General features: G+C 39.5%; 1 protein-coding gene across 2 annotated transcripts in view; it reads left to right on the top strand.

Annotated features, from left to right (window-relative positions):
* ICA1 (islet cell autoantigen 1) overlaps positions 1-17,374 on the top strand; it is an 87,993-nt gene extending 70,619 nt beyond the window's left edge. For both annotated transcript variants that reach the window (XM_074945854.1, XM_074945855.1), the window contains exons 10-15: positions 2,046-2,095; positions 5,922-5,984; positions 6,090-6,131; positions 10,430-10,708; positions 15,434-15,529; positions 16,456-17,374. In XM_074945854.1, coding sequence (XP_074801955.1) covers positions 2,046-2,095; positions 5,922-5,984; positions 6,090-6,131; positions 10,430-10,708; positions 15,434-15,529; positions 16,456-16,577 — 652 coding nt within the window. In that variant the 3' untranslated portion in view covers positions 16,578-17,374. The remainder of the gene's footprint in view (positions 1-2,045; positions 2,096-5,921; positions 5,985-6,089; positions 6,132-10,429; positions 10,709-15,433; positions 15,530-16,455) is intronic.
* The last annotated feature ends 2,996 nt before the right edge of the window (positions 17,375-20,370 follow it).

Genomic DNA, 20,370 nt, shown 5'->3' on the forward strand with positions numbered 1-20,370 from the left:
TTAAGCACTGATTAGTTTTTATGATGTATACAGCATTGGCTATTAAGCCAGTACAGCAGCAGGTACTTTGTAAAGAGAACATCTAAGTGAGCTGATTCTGTTGTTGCTTGAGTTACCTGTGGCTCTGAGGTGAGAGGGATATATGAATTGGATGTATGTTAATCTTCGGAGCGGCTGATCAAAGAATGGGAGAACCGGAGGATGAGATGTGATCCCTCTCCTATGGACACATCAGGATTCAGTTGCGAGGGCATACAGTGATGTAATCCTGGTGCCACCTGTTGTTTTGACCATCCAAATAAAGTACCTACATAAGGATCGGATGTCAAAAAATTAAGAACGATTTGATTGCTAGTTACTGGGTTTTGTTTGGCTGGTTTTTAGAAATCTTTTGGAAAGACTGTTGCATTTGTAAACCAATAGAAGAATCTGAAGACATTATCCACTAGCTAACAGGTTTTAAGTGAGTCCTATTTGGGTGTTAAACAGGTTAGAAAGGACACAGCCAAGTGACCTTGTGCAGATGTCTGTTTTCACAGCACTATTGTGAATCCATTGCTTGTAATGAGACACTAGTAAAGAATCACGGAAAAAAAATTCTCCTTAAACTGAAGAAGGAACTTCTAGAATAAGGAAAAGAGTATTAGGAATGAGCTAGTTAGTACGTTGTCCTGTCTTGAGTGCAGGGGACTGGACTTGATGACCTCTCGAGGTCCCTTCCAGTCATACTTCTATGATTATTCTCTGAAGCTTCCCCAGTCCCCGTATTGCCTGAATTCCTGCTACAGTTTAAAAACAAAAGCAAAACAGTACACCTATCCTGAGTGCTTGAATCGTGGTTCATGCAAGAGGTCTGCTTTGATACTAGACATAGTATTGTAGATCTTCCCAGAAAATACATTAGCTGTCATGTAATAGGCACACTTGCTTGTGTCATGGCTTTTCCCAACCCTCTGTAACAGAGAAGAAAGAAGAATTTCCCTCTGTCATTTTCTTCCTTAAAACAAAAATATTAATAACTATTTCTAAGGCTTTAGAAAAAATAAGTATAAATCCCCATCAAATCACTAAAGCCTTTTAAAATATATTTTAAATATCTGACTTTGCAGGGTTGGAATTGAACTCACTAGCTTGCTTAATGAACTTACATTACTCTCATCAGGTCATTTATTCTTCTGGTATTCAACTATGAGATCATTGGTTTAAGTCAATAAGACAATCCCTTGGCCTTTCTGCATTTGACAGCTGTTGAATTTTACTTATGTTGTGAACACAAGTTAAATTAGCATGGCTGGGGTTTTTTGTTTTGTTTTTAAATAATCTTAGGGCTTGTCTACACACACAAATTGTACTGCTTTTACTATACCAGTATAGTTAAAGCAGTGCAACCCCCACTACTGTGGATGCAGTTATATTAGGCATATATAGATAGCTATATAGATAACTGCATCCATTTGGTAAAATATACCACTAATCAAAATGGTTATAATAAAAATTGTGTGAAGAGCAGACCTTATGTTGTCTGTTCAGACCATCAGCACTGTTGATTCATTCTTTCCAAATCTGTGCTAACACTGACATGGATGTAACTTGACGAGTCAGTGGACTTGCACTAGGAGTGAATCTGGCCCATACTATTTAATTGCTGCCATAGACCCAAAGGGCAGAATGCAAAATGTTTTCGTGGGGGATGGTTATAGCTCCTTAGTGATAAGTGGGCAAAACAAAATATGGATGCACAGAATCCGGTTGTATATCGTCCATTACAGATTTTTAGGTAGATAAAAATGGGACTTAAGCCACTTGACAGTTTTTCTCTTCAACCCACTTTAATCTTTAATAGATTTTGCAGACAAAATATTAGAAGGCAACAACTTTACTTGGGAAGTAAAGGGATTCATGTAAATTACTGTTTTATTGCTACTGATGTAATGTTATTGTGGTACAACTGAAAAAGGAAAGGTATCCAAAGTTTCTACCTTTTACAAGATATGACACTAAAACATAGAAGTGTGCTCTTAATTTTTTTCACTCTCCAATTTAAGGTTGATTTCATTAGATGAGGAAAACCGCAGCAAGGAACCAACCTATTCAGGTATTATTTTATATCTTAATCTTTCTCAGTTGTGTTGATCTATGTAATGTATGTATTACTTTTCTCAAGCTATTTCATAGAGATTCATAGAATTAAGCCCAGAAGGGACCATTACATCATCTAGTTTGAACTCCTGCGTGTCACAGGTTATTAAATTTCATCCAGTTGCTCCTGTTTTGAGCCCAATAACTTGTGTCTGCCTTTCTGGAAGACGTGTTTTAGACATCCAGTCTTGATCTGAAGAGATGGAGAATCCATTACTTTCCTTGCTAGTTGGCTGCAGTGGTTTATCACGCTCACTGTTAAAATTTTGTGCCTTATCTCTAATTTGAATTTCTCTGGATTCAGCTTCCAGACATAGATTCTTGTTATATAGTTTTCCACTAAACTAAAGAGCCCTTTTAATATCCAGCATTTTTTCCTTTTGAGGGTACTGATTCACTTTCCTGGTACACTGAAAAGTGACTTGATTTCAATCTTCTGTTTGACAAACTAAACAGACTGAAGTCTAAGTCTCTCAATATAAGATATTTTCTTCACCCCTTGAATTTGCTGGCTCTTTTCTGCACTCTCTCCAATTTTTCAACATCCTTTTAAAAATGTGGAAACCAGAACTATGCACAGTATTCCAGTATTAGTCTTACCAATGCCAAGGATTACATTAGCCCTTTTTGCCTCAGCCTGGCACTTGCAGCTCATGTTGAGTTGCTTGTCCGTTATGACCCTAAATCCTTTTCCGAGTCACGGCTTTCCCAGGATACAGTCCCCATTCTATAGGTATGGCCTGCATTCCTTGTTCCTACCTGTATAATCTTCCATTTGGCTGTATTAAAATGCATTTTGTTTCAATAGGCCCAAGTAAAAGGTGATCCAGGTAACTCAGCATCACTGCTCTGTCCTCATACCTTTCTGCATATTTTTGTCATTTACAGATTTTATCAACAGTTATATTATAGTTACTTCCAAATCATTGATGAAAACGTTGACTAGGTTCTAGTATAGTATTGATCCTGTGGAGTCCCAATAGAAACGCCTCCCATTCAGTGACGATTCCCCGCTGGCAACTGCTTTTTTGAGATCTGTCAGTTAGCCATTTTTTAATCCGTTTAACCTGAGCTTTATTGGTATTGTATGGTGCTCGTTTAATCAGAATGTTGTGCGGTACTAAATCTAAACACCTTAGAAAAGTCAAAGTATATTACCCCCATGCAGTTCCCTTTATCAATCAAACTTGTAATCTCATCAAAGAATTAAATCAGCTTTGTTCAAGAAGAACTATTTGCCATAAAACCGTGTTGACTGACATTTTAATTATATTTCTCAAAAACAACAAGGAGTCTGGGTTTTTTACCCACGAAAGCTTATGCCCAAATAAATCTGCTAGTCTTTAAGGTGTCACCGGACTCCTTGTTGTTTTTGTGGATACAGACTAACACGGCTACCCCCGATAATTATATTTCTGTCCTTTTAATTCTTTATCAATTAAATTCCATATCAGCTTTTCCATTATTTTGTCTGGAGTTGACGACCAGCTAACCAGAAACCAGCCCATGCGATCCTTCTTCCTTTTTTTTTAATATTGGCACATTAGCAAACTTCCATTCCTTTGGAATTTCCCTGGTATTGCAAGATGTATTAAAATTTAATATCAGTGGGCCAGAGATCTTCTCATCCAACTCTTTGGATGAGAAGACCTGGGCCTGGTGATTTTAAAATGTTTATCCCTGGTAGATGTAGTTTACTCAGGCCCAGATCTTCAGAGGTATTCAGGCACCTAACTCCCATTGAAATCAAGTCACCATTGGTGTCAGAGGGAGTTAGGCACCTGAATATCTTTGAGGATCTGGGCCTAAGTTTCTGATGGACCAGAAAGTACTTCGTCATCTTCATATGACACAAGTACGCAATCCTGCTTCTTTCCACATAGCAAACAGAAATATTTATTGAACACTTTTGCCTTTTCTGCTTCATTATTACCAGTTTTACCATCCTCGTCTGGCTATTCCCATTGCTAGCATTTTTATTCCTGATCTACTTAGCCTCCTTTTTATTGTCCTTAGTCCTGCCAGGCATGGATTTTTTCTGTGATGTCTCTAGCTTCTGCTATCAATTTTCATAAGTTCTCATTTATAACGAGTGCTATCTAAGTCCCTTTATTCCAGTTGTCATATTGCTTTTTAAAATCTCTAATTGCTGCTTTCACTTTGCCACTGGTCCCAGATGGGCTTTTAGCCAAAGTTGTCATTGTTTAATTGTGGCTTTTTGGCCATCTATTAGCTCTTCCTTAAGCACTCCCATTTTCATTCAGATTTTTTCTGTTTAAATTTTTCCTCCAATAAATTTTCTTAGGCAATCACCAACTTCCAGTACAGTGACTGATTAATCTTTATCCTTCATTATGAGATCCAAAAGAACGTTACCTCATGCTGGGTGCAATACCTTTTGTGTTACAAAAATCATACAAATTTTCTAAACTGTTTTACATGCTGGAGGTCCCATGCAGCCAGCAGTATCTCCACATTGAAGTCCCCCATAATATTTTTTCTTTTTCACACCTTGCGGACAGGTGTTTAAGGAGTAACTGCTCCTCCTCTTTCCCCCAAGGCCACACCCCCTTGCCAGGCCAGAAGCTGGAGCTGGGCCACCCAGGGAGCCTGAGCTGCTTTGGAGAGCCCCAGATCCTACACCTGCCCTGGGCAGAGGGCCGGCAGGCCTGAGAGCAGCCCCTGGCCCATGTTCATACGCTCCTGGTGACTTTTTACTGTTTATTTTATCAATTTGTTCCAAAACCTCCTCTATTGACACCTCAATCTGGGACAGTTCCTCAGATTTTTCAGGTAAAAAGAATGGCTCAGGTGTGGGAATCTCCCTCACATCCTCTGCAGTGAAGATCAATGCCAAGAATTCATTTAGCTTCTCCCCAAGAACCTTGTCTTCCCTGAGTGCTCCTTTAGCACCTTGATCATCCAGTGGCCCCACTGATTGTTTGGAAGGCTTCCTGCTTCTGATGTACTTCAAAAATTGTTTTGCTTTTAGTTTTTGTGTCTTTTGATAGTTGCTCTTTAAATTCGTTTTTGGCCTTCCTAATTATACTTTTACACTTGACTTGCTAGAGTTTATGCTCTTTTCTATTTTCCTCAGTAGGATTTGACTTGCAATTTTTAAAGGATGTCTTTTGGCTTCTAACAGCCTCTTTTAGACTGCTATTTAGCCATGGTGGCATTTTTTTGGTCCTCTGACTGTTTTTTCTTGGGGGCGGGGAGGGGATATATACAGTATTTAGTTTGAACCTCTATTATGGTGTTTTTACATAGCTTTCATGCAGCTTGCAGGCATTTCACTCTTCTGACTGTTCCTTTTAATTTCCGTTTGTTGCTTCCTCATTTTTGTGAAATTCCCCTTTTTGAAGTTAAATGCTAGTTCTTCTTTAGTATTTCCCCCTCTCTTAGGGTGTTAAATTTAATTACATTATGGTCACTATTACCAAGTGGTTCAGCTACATTAATCTCTTGGACCAGATCCTGTGCTCCACTTAGGGTAAAATCAAGAATTGTTTCTCCCCTCTTGGGTTCTAGAACTAGCTGTTCCAAGGATCAGTCATTAATGGTGTCTAGAAATTTTATCTCTGCATCTCATCTTGAGGTGACATGTACCCAGTTAATGTGGGGATAGTTGAAATCTCCCATTATTATTGTCATTTCTATTTTCGTAGCCTCTCTGTATCTCTATGGGCATTCAAAATCATCACCACCATACTGGTCAGGTGATGGAAAGTATATACCTACCGCTGAACTTGGTTTGACTTGCTTCATGTGTTTGGTTACAGCTGAAGATAGGAAGGACATTCTTTCTACCTTAGGAGAAAGCTTTGACCATAAAGATAATTCAGGTAACCTAGACTGAAACTGCTTTACTTTACAATTTATAACTATTGATTACATAAGGAGTCAATGAATGACTAATAACTTTTTGTGCTTTGCTTTTTAACCACTAGGTGCCATAGATGATTTATTAGACCTGAAACCTGAAGAAAGTGGTATGTGAAATTCATGCATATCTATTTTATCAGTTTTCCAAAAGCAAAACACCAAAAGTATTTTTAATCTTATCTTTTTTCTAAATGAGATCATCCACTTACAGTACTTAAATAGTGTTAAAGAACTTCAACTCTGCATACATAATTTGTGGGCACTAAATCTGATATTGAAATAAAAAGTAAACCCTATTGAGTACAATAGGATTTACAGTACTTCAATTTATTTGCCAAAAAATATAATTGTCTTTCTGGCAAAGGACGTAATTCATATTTATTTCAGTGGGGCTAATGTTATGCACGTTACAGTGTCATTCCCATCCTTCCCATAATGTTTAATAGTCCTGTCTTTTATTCTTCTTTGCTTTTTATGCCCACCTGGTCATTATAGTTGGTACTGACTCTACAGCTGCTATAATTTGTTTTGGAAATATGGCAGATATCAGTACCAGAAACAACTGATTTGAGCACCTTTAAAAACTGAAAAGAACTCTTGAGTTCTCTGACCCTCCTTGTTAATTAAAACAGATATGCTGTTCTCATTTATACACGGGAGAACAATCTATAATATATACCCTCTACTTGTATCCTCTGCTGGTTAGACTAGTGTCAGCACTAAGGAATGAGCAGTGTTCACTGTTCTTTCCCAACTGTGCTGTTTTAGCCTTTTTCTCCTACCCCCGCTTCCGTTTAAGAAGGTCCCAACTAATCACAATGACACCCTTTATGTACCGTACTATCTTATGAAAATGCAATAACACTTCATGCAATGGTTTCATTTGCTCCTAATTTACTTATCTCAGAAGACCACACAGACTTTTGTGACTCAAAAACACTATGTAGCTGAGTCAGATAGATTGGTGAATATATTTTAGGCTATCTGAGGAAGAGCCTATGAAGTATAGAATTCCAGATGGGAAGGAGTAGATACAGATAGCTTCACTTTAGTTAAGACAGCGGAACTGTCTGGGGGAAAAAACGTTTTTCAACCAAACCTTAGTTTTTGCCAAAAAATGTTAACAAAATATGTTGCAAATTTGTTTTGAATTTGCTGAATTGTTTTTGTAAAAAAAAAAAAAATTGACATTTGTGAAATGAAGATTTTTTTGATTCAAAATGAAAAGTCATTTTGAAAGTTCTGTTTTATGCTTCAAAAATTTTAAGAAGCTCAAAATCAAAACAAAACCATTCATTTCAAGTTGAACAAAATGTTGCATTTTGGGTCTAAATGAAGTTTATTATTTTTTGGGTTTGTGGGAAAATTCAAAAAAATTCATTTTCAGGTCAATCCAAAAGTAATTTTTGGAATTGTCAGAAAACTGGAAAAAATAGTTATTTGCACAACTTTGTTTCTGAAGTGCTGATGGAAATATTATCCAGGGCCATGGAGATGCAGACATAGTGATGATTCCTCAGTCACATGTGTAATAGAGAGCCCCAGAATCTCCATGTATAATCGCTTAAACGTGATGAGTTTTTGTTTTGTGGCTTAATATTGTGTCCCTCTTGTGCCTGGTAGTGGCCTTTTTCTCTCTTTCCTTTTTCCACCACTTCCACATCGAACATTCCTACTGGAGTCACAGGTAAGGCCTGGTCTATGTACAGGTTTTGAACCAATGTAACAATTTCTGAAAGAGTTAGATCTGTACAATCCTTAGCATGGTGGTGGTTATGCTGGTATAAAGGTGCTTATGGTGGTATACCTTATTCCTCTAATTTTATGAGAATAATATCTACTGGTATAAACACCTTGATACCTGTACAACTGCATCCATGCGAGGGGGGATTTTACCACTTTAACTCTACCGGTATAGTTAAAGTGGCACAATTTTTGTGTATACACACAAGTCCTAATTCGCCTTCTGTGTTGTTGAGCCCTCATTTTGCACATTATTCTTCTCTCTCCTTTTTTTTTTTTTTTTTTTAAAAATACCCTACAGAATGAAGCATGGTTCTAAAGGACACATACATGTTACGTGTATTCAAACAGACAAAAATGGAATGTGATCACAAGAATTTTTTTAATGTGGTGGTTAAACATTTTCAGGGCTAAGAGCTGTGTGTGCAGGCAAGGAAAGGATATGGTGGGAAAATGCGCAGCGGAGAGGAAATGGTGGGTAGAAAGCAAAGGAGAAAAACAAAAAGTAAAACCCGCCTCCGACACTTTCGTATTTGTATGAAGTAAGAAAATCCATAACTTGTGACCTAGTACAGCTACCACACTAGAATAGTCAGAAGAAATTGAGTTTTCAGATTTAAATCTTCATGTATAATTTCTTCACTAACTAGGTGTGACACACATGAAAACTGCAAACTTAGCATAGTTTTGATCTGAGCCGTATCACTTGAAACCTTCTTCCTGTTGTGGTCAATTTAATCTGTGGTGAGGTGCAGTAATGGTATCACATTATCACTAGTAACAAACATTCTTAATACACGTTATCTTCTCCTGCTAGTCTTGAAACTTCATGAAAGTAAAACATTTCCTGCTGAAACACTAGAAGAATATGAGTGCTTAGATATCAGAGTGATAAATGCCTGAGAAATACTAGAGAGAGCACTGTCCTGAGTGCACTGTAAATATATGGTACTGGTAGATGAACTTTGAAAAGTTTTGAAGGTATTAATGTTCTTAGCCACTCCTCTGAGATGAGGGAAGTGGGGTGAAAATCTCATGAGAATAGGTTTTCTTGTGATACTTCTGGTAATTTCGAATAGGAATCCCAGGAGAATAGGCTTTTTTGTGCTCTTTCCATTTTTGATCCTACCTAGGAAATGCAGAGCCATATGAAAATGTAAATTAAAAAGATGTTAAAATGTTTGGATTTTACCTTAATATTGGCTAAAAATTCAGGCTGGTTCTTATTTTAGAGGAGCTGGTTTACTCGTTCCTCATATATAGGTGTTTATATTCTCCTATGTGATATTAACTCATGTCCCTTTAAAACTCAAGTTCTCCACTGTGGTCACTTCATTGTAAATCATTATGGTCATTAAAAAAAGAACATATTGAAGTAGGGAGTTACATTGCAATAAAATGTAGCGGCCATTTTCCCTCAAGAGATCCTGTTGTCCATTCTTATGATCTCTTATGCCAAAAACATTAAAAGCATCTGTAATCTCTACAGTTGTATGTAAGCAGAAGTGGAGGACAAAGAAAGATAACTAGTCATCTGAAGCTTTGCAAAATGAAGCTGCCTCTTGTGCTTTCACATGCTTGAGGTATACATAATTGAGGTAAAGTGTTCAGTTTCAGTACTGTGGTAGTATCAGACTTATAACCAACGCTAAGTAGAAGATGGAAACCACTGTTTTCATTATCAGAATACTCCCTCAGTGTACCTGAAGTTCTAAACGTTTCTGGGTGAAGATGAAAGTAACATTTGTTGATTAAATATAGAGATGGTTTCTTTCAGTTTGAGTACTGGGACAATATCGGATGTAAACTAGAGGGTTAATAGTTATGATCAGGAATTGTGTGTGCTGTGTATGTCTGTGTTGGGAGGGCGGGGGGGAGTAGACTTTTTAAAAACACTAACCTAGCAGCTTCTTTAACCACAGTTCCCCTGATATAGAATGGGAAACAGGTCAAGAGGATAACGAGGGTTAAGCACTGGGACTTTCAAAAGTACTCAGTGCTGTTCTTAAAATTAATGGGAGTTTTAACATTGACTTCAATGGGAGAAGAATTAGGCCAATGCTGAATGTCTTTGAAAATCCCCCCTCAACATGTCTAGTATGCAGTTTTCTCAGATAGAGACCCCCAGCTGATCCAGTCATTCAATGATGGGTCAACAATCCAACTGAACAAATATTTGCTATATATTTGAATCTTACACAGGCCGCCTTCTATTTGTGGCATGCAGCAATCTGATTTAATTTAAGGTCAAGTGAGTCTTTTTAGAGTTCACATATAACAGGGACCCAGACAGCAAGCAGAAAAGCAGCCTTCTAGAGTTTATTAAACCTTGGCCTATACAGTGCTTTGTTTGTTGTGTAACCAGCAATTATGAACTTGTATTGCATTTTAAATGGAAAAAAGTCTCAGTGGAGGTAATTGTTTTCAGGTACCTATCAAAGAATAGCTTGCTGCATAAGCTGCAACCGAACTTGTCCACAGAAACTGGGTTTGGAAGTGGGAAACCGTAGACATCCATACCGAGTTTTCCATCTGAATATTATTCAGTGTATTAAAACTGAATTGAAGTTTTCTGTATTCCACTTTGTTCTTCATTTGTTTCCCTGAAAGTTAATTCATCTCTAGTAATTTGTCTGGTTCCCCACGTTTTATTTAAAATCAGCTTTTAAAGACCATCTTGCAACCTCCCTGGAGCCTGAGTCTGGTAATAAGGATGATATGGTATTGCTGAATGAGATCCTCAATGCTTCCTCGTTGGATGAGGGGGAATTCAGCAGAGAGTGGACAGCTGTCTTTGGAGAAGACCCGCTCACTGAGCTCTCCACTGCCTCTTCAGGCGGAGACATGGAGAGCGCTCCCTCATCAGCGGCAGCACCCTCAGGCTTTCTTCCCTCACAGCTCTTAGACCAAAACATGAACGATTTACAGTCCTCTCTACATGGTGAGTGGGTGTCTTGCACTTATGTAAGTTTTTCAAGATTTGGGACCTTAGTCTCGCTCTACTTCAGTTCCCAATTTTTGTCCATCTTGTCTATTTAGAGCAGTGGTTCTTAACCTTTACTGATTTAGAGTGTAAACTCTTATGGTATGTCTACGCTGCAATAAAATGCCTGTGGCTGGCCCATGTCAACTAACTCCAGCTTGGGCTGTGGGGCTATAAATTTGCAGTGTAGACATTCAGGCTCGGGCTGGTGTCCGGCCTCTTGGAATGAATGTCTACGCTGCAATTTTATAGCTTTGTGAGCGTGAGTCAGCTGACATGGGCCAGCCACCTTTGTTTTAGTGCAGTGTACCAATGATACCCTGAGGGCCAGAAATTCTCTCTTCCTATATGTACAGATAGTATCTCACACAGTGGGGCCTGATCTCAAATGGAGCCTCTTAATACTGAAGTACAAGTTGTTGTTTTTTCTAAAGGAGAAAGCAAGCCAGTTTTATTTATAAAAGTTCTTGGTTAACAAACAATAGCGCTCTCTAGGTTTTTATATTCCACTGCAGATGTAGCTGTCTCGTTCAGCTGCCCTTTTTAAAGGGAACATTAGCTTTCCTCTTCCTATACTTTCAATCCCATTTACTTATCCATAATAATTAAAGGACTCTTATTAACATTATCTGTGTAGACCTATCATTCAGCTGGAGAAAAATGTACAACTTGCTGGTTCCATTTCTAAATTGAATTGTGGTAACTTTTTTTTTTTTTAACTTCCCACATTTGCAGGGATGAAAAGGAAGCTGCTTGACTTCCTTACTGTCTCACTGATAATCTTTTTGTCTAGTCATGACATAAAGCCACTCTCAGTGAACTGCCAAACCAGAATAGACTCAAGGCCAACAAATGCTTTCAGATTTATAAATTGCACTTTTTTTTTTTCCCTCGGCAAAATTCCTCTCTCTAACTTGCTCTATAGTGGTAATGGGAATACAGTACATGAGACTACTTCATAAAGATATGCTGGTAATCTCTTAAAGCAGTGCTTTTCAGATCCAGCATTTTGTCACAAAAAGCAGCAGTTTGTATTGAGGACTTTTTTTTATGTTGGTTTACTTGCTGAACTGTCTGTTCTAGTCAAGCAAGAGCAAAGTCCAGTATCTCGTTCAGGGGCGTTCTGCTCCCCAAATCTTAGTGCAAGGACAAAAAGGAAAAACAACATGAGAGTTAAATACTGTTGTACAATATGTTCAGATTTGTGGTCTGCCAGTCTCATCGGTGTAAATCTCCCATCAGTTAATTCTTTGAGCCAAATACTGGTCTCACAGAAGTCAGTGGGAGAAAGCTTCCAGGCAAAATTCCCATTCGTTTCTGTGAAATTAGAATTTGGCCTTGTTTGCTTAACCGACTCAGCCTATCCATTGCCAACTACTGGCATATGAATGGGGCTTCTGATTTCTGGTACTAACCAATAAACACTGATAAAACACCACTATGCCAAAGGGGGGGGGAAATGTTTATCCAGGAAACTCCAGAAAAACACTGGAAATGTTTACTCAATTCATGTTGCCTTCATCCCTTTCCAAGTGCAGTTTGTTTATATAGGCCAGGGGTTCTCAAACTGTGGGTCGGGACCCCAAAGTGGGTCACAACCCCATTTTAATGGGGTCACCCAGGGTGGTGTTAGGCTTGCCAGTGCCTGAGGCCGAAGCTAAAGCCCAAACCTCACCACCCAGGGCTTTGGCTTTGGCCCTGGGAAGGGGAACTAAGGTTACATGCCTCCTGCCCAAGGCAGAAACCCTTGGGCTTCAGGAACCCTGGGGCAGCAAGGCTGGGGTGTGGCTGGGCTTCAGTTCCCCCTCCTGGATCATGTAGTAATTTTTGTTGTCGGAAGGGGGTCATGGTGCAATGAAGTTTGAGAACTGCTGATACAGGCAGTGCCCCTGCTCCCTGGCTTGTATCTAACATTATATCTTGCTGGGTAGTTTAAACCCACCTCAACTAGAGGGGCAGCAAATTCCTACATTTCTATTGGCCATTCATTAGACGGGGAGCATTGTGCGCATGCGTGGGATTTATAACAATACTGTATTACAAATTGTGGGAGCAAGTTAAAAAAATGCTTCATGGCACAAAAGCCTCAGAAGAATAAGTCCATGGTCATCAGGATTTCATTGTGGAAGACAGCGAAGGAAAGCAGCTACTAGTGTGCAAATATTGTAAAGTTATGATATTGTGTGTCAGAAAAAACTTCTACTAGAATTACCAGACATCTGCAGTCTAGAATACACACACAAACCTGAAAAACCCTCCATCCAAACCAGATACCTCTAGCGCTGCACCGGTTGTCCATTAATGAAACTGTGACAAGATTTAAAAGAAAAAGATGAGGAGGTGGATGTGGCACATTTACAAGGGCTTTGGTGCAATCTAGTGTGAGCCTTTCCCAAGCAGATTGACTGATAGAATGATAAATAATAAAAGAAGCCTAACTTAGTGGTATGTACGTTTAAACTTTTAATAGTGCAGGGTCACCTTTTAAGGAGGTAGAGGCCCACTGGTGAGGGGTCTGGGCACAATTGTCCAGTTTGCCTGTATGAATATAGACAATGCATCTCTGCCCTAGGCTTCCATCTCTTTTCCCTTCTTACTAGAGTTGGTGACAACCTGCTACAGTACATTGGCAGGGAAAGGACATAAAAGGCCCCTGCCACCTCTAATTTTTTGTGATTCTGTGGGCATGTCTACACTTACCGACAGATCAATACTGCTGCAATCGATGCAGCGAGTGTCAATTTAGCAGGTCTGGTGAAGACATGCTAAATCAATGGGAGAGCATGCTCCCATCGATTTGTGTACTACACCTCCCCGAGAAGCATAAGGGAAGTTGACAGGAGATGCTCTCCCATCGACACAGCGCAGTGTAGCCACCATGGTAAGTGGATCTAACTACGTCGATTTCAGTTACGTTATTCACGTAACTGAAGTTACGTAAATTAGATCGATTTACCATGGTACTGTAGACCAGGCCTATAAAACATGCCGACTCTCTATTTTAATAAAATGGCCTTGGCATTAATTATAAACAGAGGGAAACCGCTTTACCTACCAGTCAAATAGAAAGAGGACAGATCACCACAGTAATAGCAGTTGTCTACTGAAGCGAGCAAGACTCTAGGGTCTAGTTACTTTATCTTAAATGGCCTTTGGAACAGGTCCCAATGGCACCACAACCCAGTATCTGACAGGCATGGCAAAAGATAAGAAAGTAAATAGAGGGATGGAGGAAGAGGAAAGTGGAATGAAACTATGGGAGACAGAGAAGAGAAAGAAGGTGTGGGCTTGTAGAAAGAAGGGAGATGAGAACAAATGAGGATATTCTGAATGCTAACAATTATATATGGTACTTAAGATGTCATAGAATTAGGTGCCATTGATCACTAAAATTGGTGGTTGGATAAGTAAGTCCACATGCAGAAAAGACATTATGATTGGATTACTGGGAAAAGGATCTGGCTACATATATACACAGACATAGTACCACATACCATGGTTAGACTTGTGGTAGCGTATACCCTATAACCAACTAGTCTTATGTTCTTATCATAAAAATGAAAGGACTGAAATAATGTGCACCCATTATAGCTACAAGTAGCACCTCAGATAACTGTAAATGAAATAATTTAGGGGGGAAAGTCCTGTTTTCCTGTGTGCATGTTTAACAGTGTAATATATAACCCTAGTGCTTGTGATCCTGTCTTCCTCTCCTGGCTGAGCCCCACGATTGCATCATCCACAGCTCTCTCACAGGAAAAAGAGGGTTGTTTTTTTTTCACTCTGTGGTAAAGACAGGGAGTTCTGGTGCTAAAGTTGGTGGGTTGTGTTCCCACTGTTGACTGTGGTGCCTGTGTGTATATGTTACAGCAGCACTTTGTGTGTAATCATTTTTGCTGTTTACTTTGTGTAGTTAGTTTTTCCCTTGCTGAAAAGAATTTTAAACCCAAGGAAGAGAAAAACCACCCGGATAAAATCTTTTTGAAAAGGAACCTAAAGAATAAAGTTCTGGGTATGCTATTTAAAGGTGCTTTAAAAGGACCTGGAATTTTTCAAAATTCATCATTTAAAAATAGCTTCAAGTTAAGTGTCCCTTTAAATACTTGCTTTAGACAATAAAATGAAATGATGGTCCATGGAACTACACAAAAGCAACAGTAGAAGAAAAAAGTACAGCGTGGGTCAGATTTTAGCTAAATCGTAGTCACATTTACCACAATTAAAATGTTAACAATCCTCCCTCCTACCCACCCACCCTCCTGCCTGACTGGATTGTCTGCATTGGAGTTTCTGTGCACAGGAACTAATTCTGATTATTTTTTTTAAATGTCCTGGAAGGTGGTCTTGTTAGGAGGGAGGCAGGAAGAGTGCTCTTTTAGGCAGACTGGACATTTGGCTGTGCGGATAGAAAGCACACGATTGCCTTAGCCTGTCAGAACGTGCGACTAGTCAGCAGATACGCTCTTCTCAAGGACATTGCTCCTTTGCAGAAGTTAACTGCTAATCTCTATGGGAATGAGGGAGAATGTGAGCAGCAGTAACCGTAACTGGTAAAGGGGTGAGGCTGGGGTATGACTCCATCAACTGATATGAGTATTCTGCTGCAAAGTACCCAGAATGATACGAGTTCATTAAGTAATTACTGTTCATTGACACTAATGCAACTATGTTATTGATTTTTAGGCTGGGCAGCTAACAGTGTTAGCCCTCCATCTATACCACAGCCAGCACAGAAATCAAACAGCCTGAATGTGAACACCAACAAGATGCCTGCGAAAGGTGATATGTTCATTATAAGTGTTTTCCGTTACTCCAAGATGATTTGCATAATACATTTACCTTCAGGAATTGTATGTGCATGCTAATTAAATACTTTAATCACTGTTTATACTTTAGATAGTTGGTGTTGGAAATATATATATATATATATATTTTTTTTTTTATTTATTTATTTGCTGGCACTAAGCCTGGTGAAATGTAATGAGCAGTCATTTAAGTTCCAGTGAAATAGCAGATGAAACACGGGGGTTTCTGCTCGGAAATCTGTGAGCCTTAGAGTTGCATCCACATGCACTCACTCTGAACTGAGCCTCATTTGTGCTGAAGTTCAGGAAAGACATTATGGCTGGTATGGTAGAATAGAGTCCTGACTGAACCTGCTGATTAAGAAGTTATTTCAGTGACGTGCCCCATGTTACAGTAATCTGTGTGCTTTGAGGTGCCTGTAGCAACAAGTGAATTATATTGCAAAGAGTGCAATCCTGCATCCTTTACCAGGACAAACCTCCCATTGGCTTTGGTTGGGGTTTGCTGAAAGATTGGGCAAAGTAAATGTAAAGTGTTCCTCATAGAAATTTCTCCTAGAGGCTGGAAACAGGGAGATGGGGGAGGGGGAGGGCGGGGGGGGGAGAAATTATTTGTATCTTCAAATAATTAGGAAGTGCTCAGATATTTAAAATTGGGGGGCATATAAATACCTATATAGACTGATGTGCTACATGCATTTCTACAGAAATGGGTGGGTATTTAATTTTGTTGCAAGTAATATGTTGAAATGTAATTCATTACACTATTTCTAGAAGGAGATGTATTTTCTTCATCAGTTTAACAATACTCATGGCATTCACTTTGTTTGATCTTCTGCATTAAATCAACTATGTTTAAAACCAGCAAGAATTCTGACATGGTATATTTCACTATTCCAGAACCTGCAAAGAATCCTAAAGACCTGACTGCTTGGTTCAGTCTTTTTGCTGACCTTGACCCGTTATCCAATCCTGATGCTGTTGGGAAAACAGATAAAGAACATGAATTGCTCAATGCATGAGCCTGCGGCCTATCGTAACTCTCACTCCTCCGTTCGTTAACACTATCTTTGGGTTTAGAAGACTACAACAAAATCAGTATGCTGTTGTGAAACTATAAAGTATGTGCCATTACAATAAAACTAAAGGGATTTAACCCCCTTTTATATAGGTACAATTATATGATCTTGTTTTGTATAAAGAGTTTGCATTTATTTTCTATGTGGATTTACCAAGTGAGGTTAAAAATTAGGGCAGAATTCTAGCCATATTAAGATACCTGCTGAAACACTGTCATGGCCTGAGGTGTTGCGGAGCTAATGCGAGAGTGAAATATAAATTATAAACCTATTTTTTTATAATATTTCTTGTGCAAATCAAAAGATCGTGGAATGGGAGAGGCTGCATGAGTCAAATAATGATTGTATTTGCCACTACTATGTTACGATGTAAATTCAATCTGTTTTGTTAGTATCCGTAGTGAAAAATCCAAGCTGGGGCTAAATTATTGAAGGATTATATTTGGGTCTGTCAAGCTGCTGTATTCATGGTCTCTCTGATTTAAATTATTAGACAAACTGCACTACACAAGACCAAAAATATTACCCAGAGCGCATCCTTCCTGAGTTTTTCATTGCGCCAACAGGATTTGTACATGCAAAGCAGAAGTTGGGTGTCACTATTGCTTACACACGCCTTGAAAGCATTCAAGTTTTCTGTTAGGAGTAGTTTTCATCAAACTGATTTGATAAGCATGTGTTTCTTGAGCCTGTTGTGACACTAACTCTCCTTTAATAAAATGGTTTTGACAAAAAAGAAAAAAAAGACATACTAAGGACCTTCTTTTTTTCAGCTGGAATGTTAGTGTCATTGTTGAGTGCAGTATGCGCCATTCATCTGACGATGAAATCTGACCAGCTTTCAAACAGCAGCTAATAATTCATCTCATTGCCTCAGGCCACTCACAAATAGTAATGCAGTAGGTTGGCAAGAGAACCCTGTACTCAGATTCTTCTGCAACTCATTGTCTCTTCTGCTTCTCCCCGCTCCTTTTAAATTCGAGGACGTTAAAGGAGTGTCAGCCTTCACTTTAGCTTTGTAACTTGGGTAAGTTTGCAAAACACACTGTGCAGTGTTTGTTTTTCAGTCGATTATACATTTGGGCCCTTTGTTTTAAAGGGACTTCTATCTCATTCCTTTCCTGTAGATGCAATTTTGCACCAGCAATTAATTGCATCCACAATTAATTAATCCAAGTCTTCTTGCCTGCCTCATGATCAGTTAGACAACTGAGTCCATGAATCGGAGCCTTGAACTAATTGCTTGAAAACTAAATAAGAACACCACATCCAAGCTTCCCAGGGGCGTGGCAGCTTCCCAGTGCCCAAAGGAGAGACTGCCATGTACTGTAGAGTTGGAATAGTAGGAGAGTTGACTGGGAGATCTCAGTGGCTTTATGTCACCACAACCAGACCCATAAGAAATATAGACAAAATCAAAGCGGGAAACAGCTCTGTTCCTTCAGGGAGCTCTTTCGCTGCTTCTTGGACTGAGTGCCCCATCACTGCATGGCAACCTGACACTTAATCCTTGTCTCATACTATTGATCTCAGTTATGGTGGGTGTGATGGGTTCGGTCACAGAGACCCCCTTGGGACTGTCAGCTGACGGGCTGGAATTACCTCTGAGCCTGTTTTCCGCTGCCAGCTTTGGACTCCAGAACCCTGCCTTGTTGGGCCAGACACACTAGCCTGCTGCAGCATAGACCCAGGTCTGGTCCACGCCCCCAAAGCTGCAGACTTTAACCAAAAACTGCTCAGCAAGTCGCTTATCTCCAGCAGCCAGACACCCAGCTCCCAATGGGATCCAAACCCAAAATCAGTCCGTTTTACTCTGTATAAACCTTATACAGGGTAAACTCTGAAATTGTCTGCCCTCTATAACACTGACAGAGAGAGAAATGCACAGCTGTTTGCTCCCCCAGGTATCAATCACTTACTTTGGGTTAATCAATAAACAAAAGTGATTTTATTAAGTATAAAAAGTAGGATTTAAGTGGTTTCAAGTAGTAACAGACAGAACAAAGTAAGTTACCAAGCAAAATAAAACAAAACACGCAAGTCTAAGCCTAATACATTTAAGAAACTGAATACAGGTAAATCTTACCTTCAGAGATGTTCCAATAAGCTTCTTTCTTAGTCCAGGCCCAATCCTTTCCCCGGTACAGTTCTTGTTAGTTCCAGCTCAGGTGATAACAAAGGGTTTTCTCATGACTGCAGCCCCCTTTGTTCTGTTCCACCCCCTTTTATAGCTTTGGCACAAGGTGGGAATCTTTTGTCTCTCTAGGTCCCCACCCCTCCTTCTAAATGAAAAAGCACCAGGTTTAAGATGGATTCCAATAGCAGGTGACATGGTCAGATGTCCTGTGAGACGGACCCCAAGCCTCCATTCTTTCCAGCCTGACTCACAGGAAGGCTTGCAAGTAAACAGAGCCATTTACAACCAATTGTCTGGTCAATGGGAGCCATCAAGATTCTAAACCATCATTAATGGCCCACACTTTGCATAATTACAGTAGGACTTCAGAGTTAACTTCATATTTCTAGTTTTAGATACGAGAATCATACATTCAGACAAATAGGATGAACACACTCAGTAGATTATAAGCTTTGTAATGATACCTTACAAGAGACCTTTTGCGTAAAGCATATTCCAGTTACATCATATTCACACTCGTTAGCATATTTTTATAAAGCACATGGAGTGCAAGGTCGCAGTGGGGGGCTGGGAGGAAGTTTGTCCTTAAAAGCTGCAAAGTGAAGCACAACAGGATGCAAAACCGCATTTTCAGCCTCGCTTCTGAGCATCTGTGTTGTGAATTTAAGGCTTGGCTAAAGTGTCTTGAAGTGTAACTTTTGGTACCTCAATTTCCTTTTTAAAAAAAACAAATAAGCCTCTATAAAATCCATACATCCTAAGCCTGGAAACACTTTCAGAATTATATTCCTCCAACAATTGTAGCTGCTTAACTACAGAATTCCAAACTATTTTAAACGCACATACCCTATTATTTTTGTTACCCCAACCCCACTGCTCCAACCTTGCCTTGTTTGTTCAGCTCCTCCAACTTTCGTCTTGATTTCTAGACTGTAAGTGTGGTGGGGCATAAACTGTCATTTTGGTAGGTTTGTACAGCACAATATAAGTTGGTCCTTTGTAAATTTTGGGATGTATAAGTAGGGGCATTGCCAGCGGATCGAGGGACATGATCGTTCCCCTCTATTCGACACTGGTGAGGCCTCTTCTGGAGTACTGTGTCCAGTTTTGGGCCTCACACAACAAGAAGGATGTGGAAAAATTGGAAAGAGTTCAGCGGAGGGCAACAAAAATGATTGGGGGACTGGAACACATGAGTTATGAGGAGAGGCTGAGGGAACTGGGGATGTTTAGTCTACAGAAGAGAAGAATGAGGGGGGATTTGATAGCTGCTTTCAACTACCTGAAAGGGGGTTCCAAAGAGGATGGCTCTAGACTGTTCTCAGTGGTAGCGGATGACAGAACAAGGAGTAATGGTCTCAAGTTGCAGTGGGGGAGATTTAGGTTGGATATTAGGAAAAACTTTTTCACTAGGAGGCTGGTGAAACACTGGAATGCGTTACCTAGGGAGGTGGTGGAAGATTTTAAGGTCAGGCTTGACAAAGCCCTGGCTGGGATGATTTAATTAGGGATCTGTCCTGCTTTGAGCAGGGGGTTGGACTAGATGACCTCCTGAGGTCTCTTCCAACCCTGGTATTCTATAATTCTATGAATTATGGC

Source organism: Natator depressus, chromosome 2 (genome assembly GCF_965152275.1).
Source record: "Natator depressus isolate rNatDep1 chromosome 2, rNatDep2.hap1, whole genome shotgun sequence".
NCBI classification, from domain to species: domain Eukaryota; kingdom Metazoa; phylum Chordata; order Testudines; family Cheloniidae; genus Natator; species Natator depressus.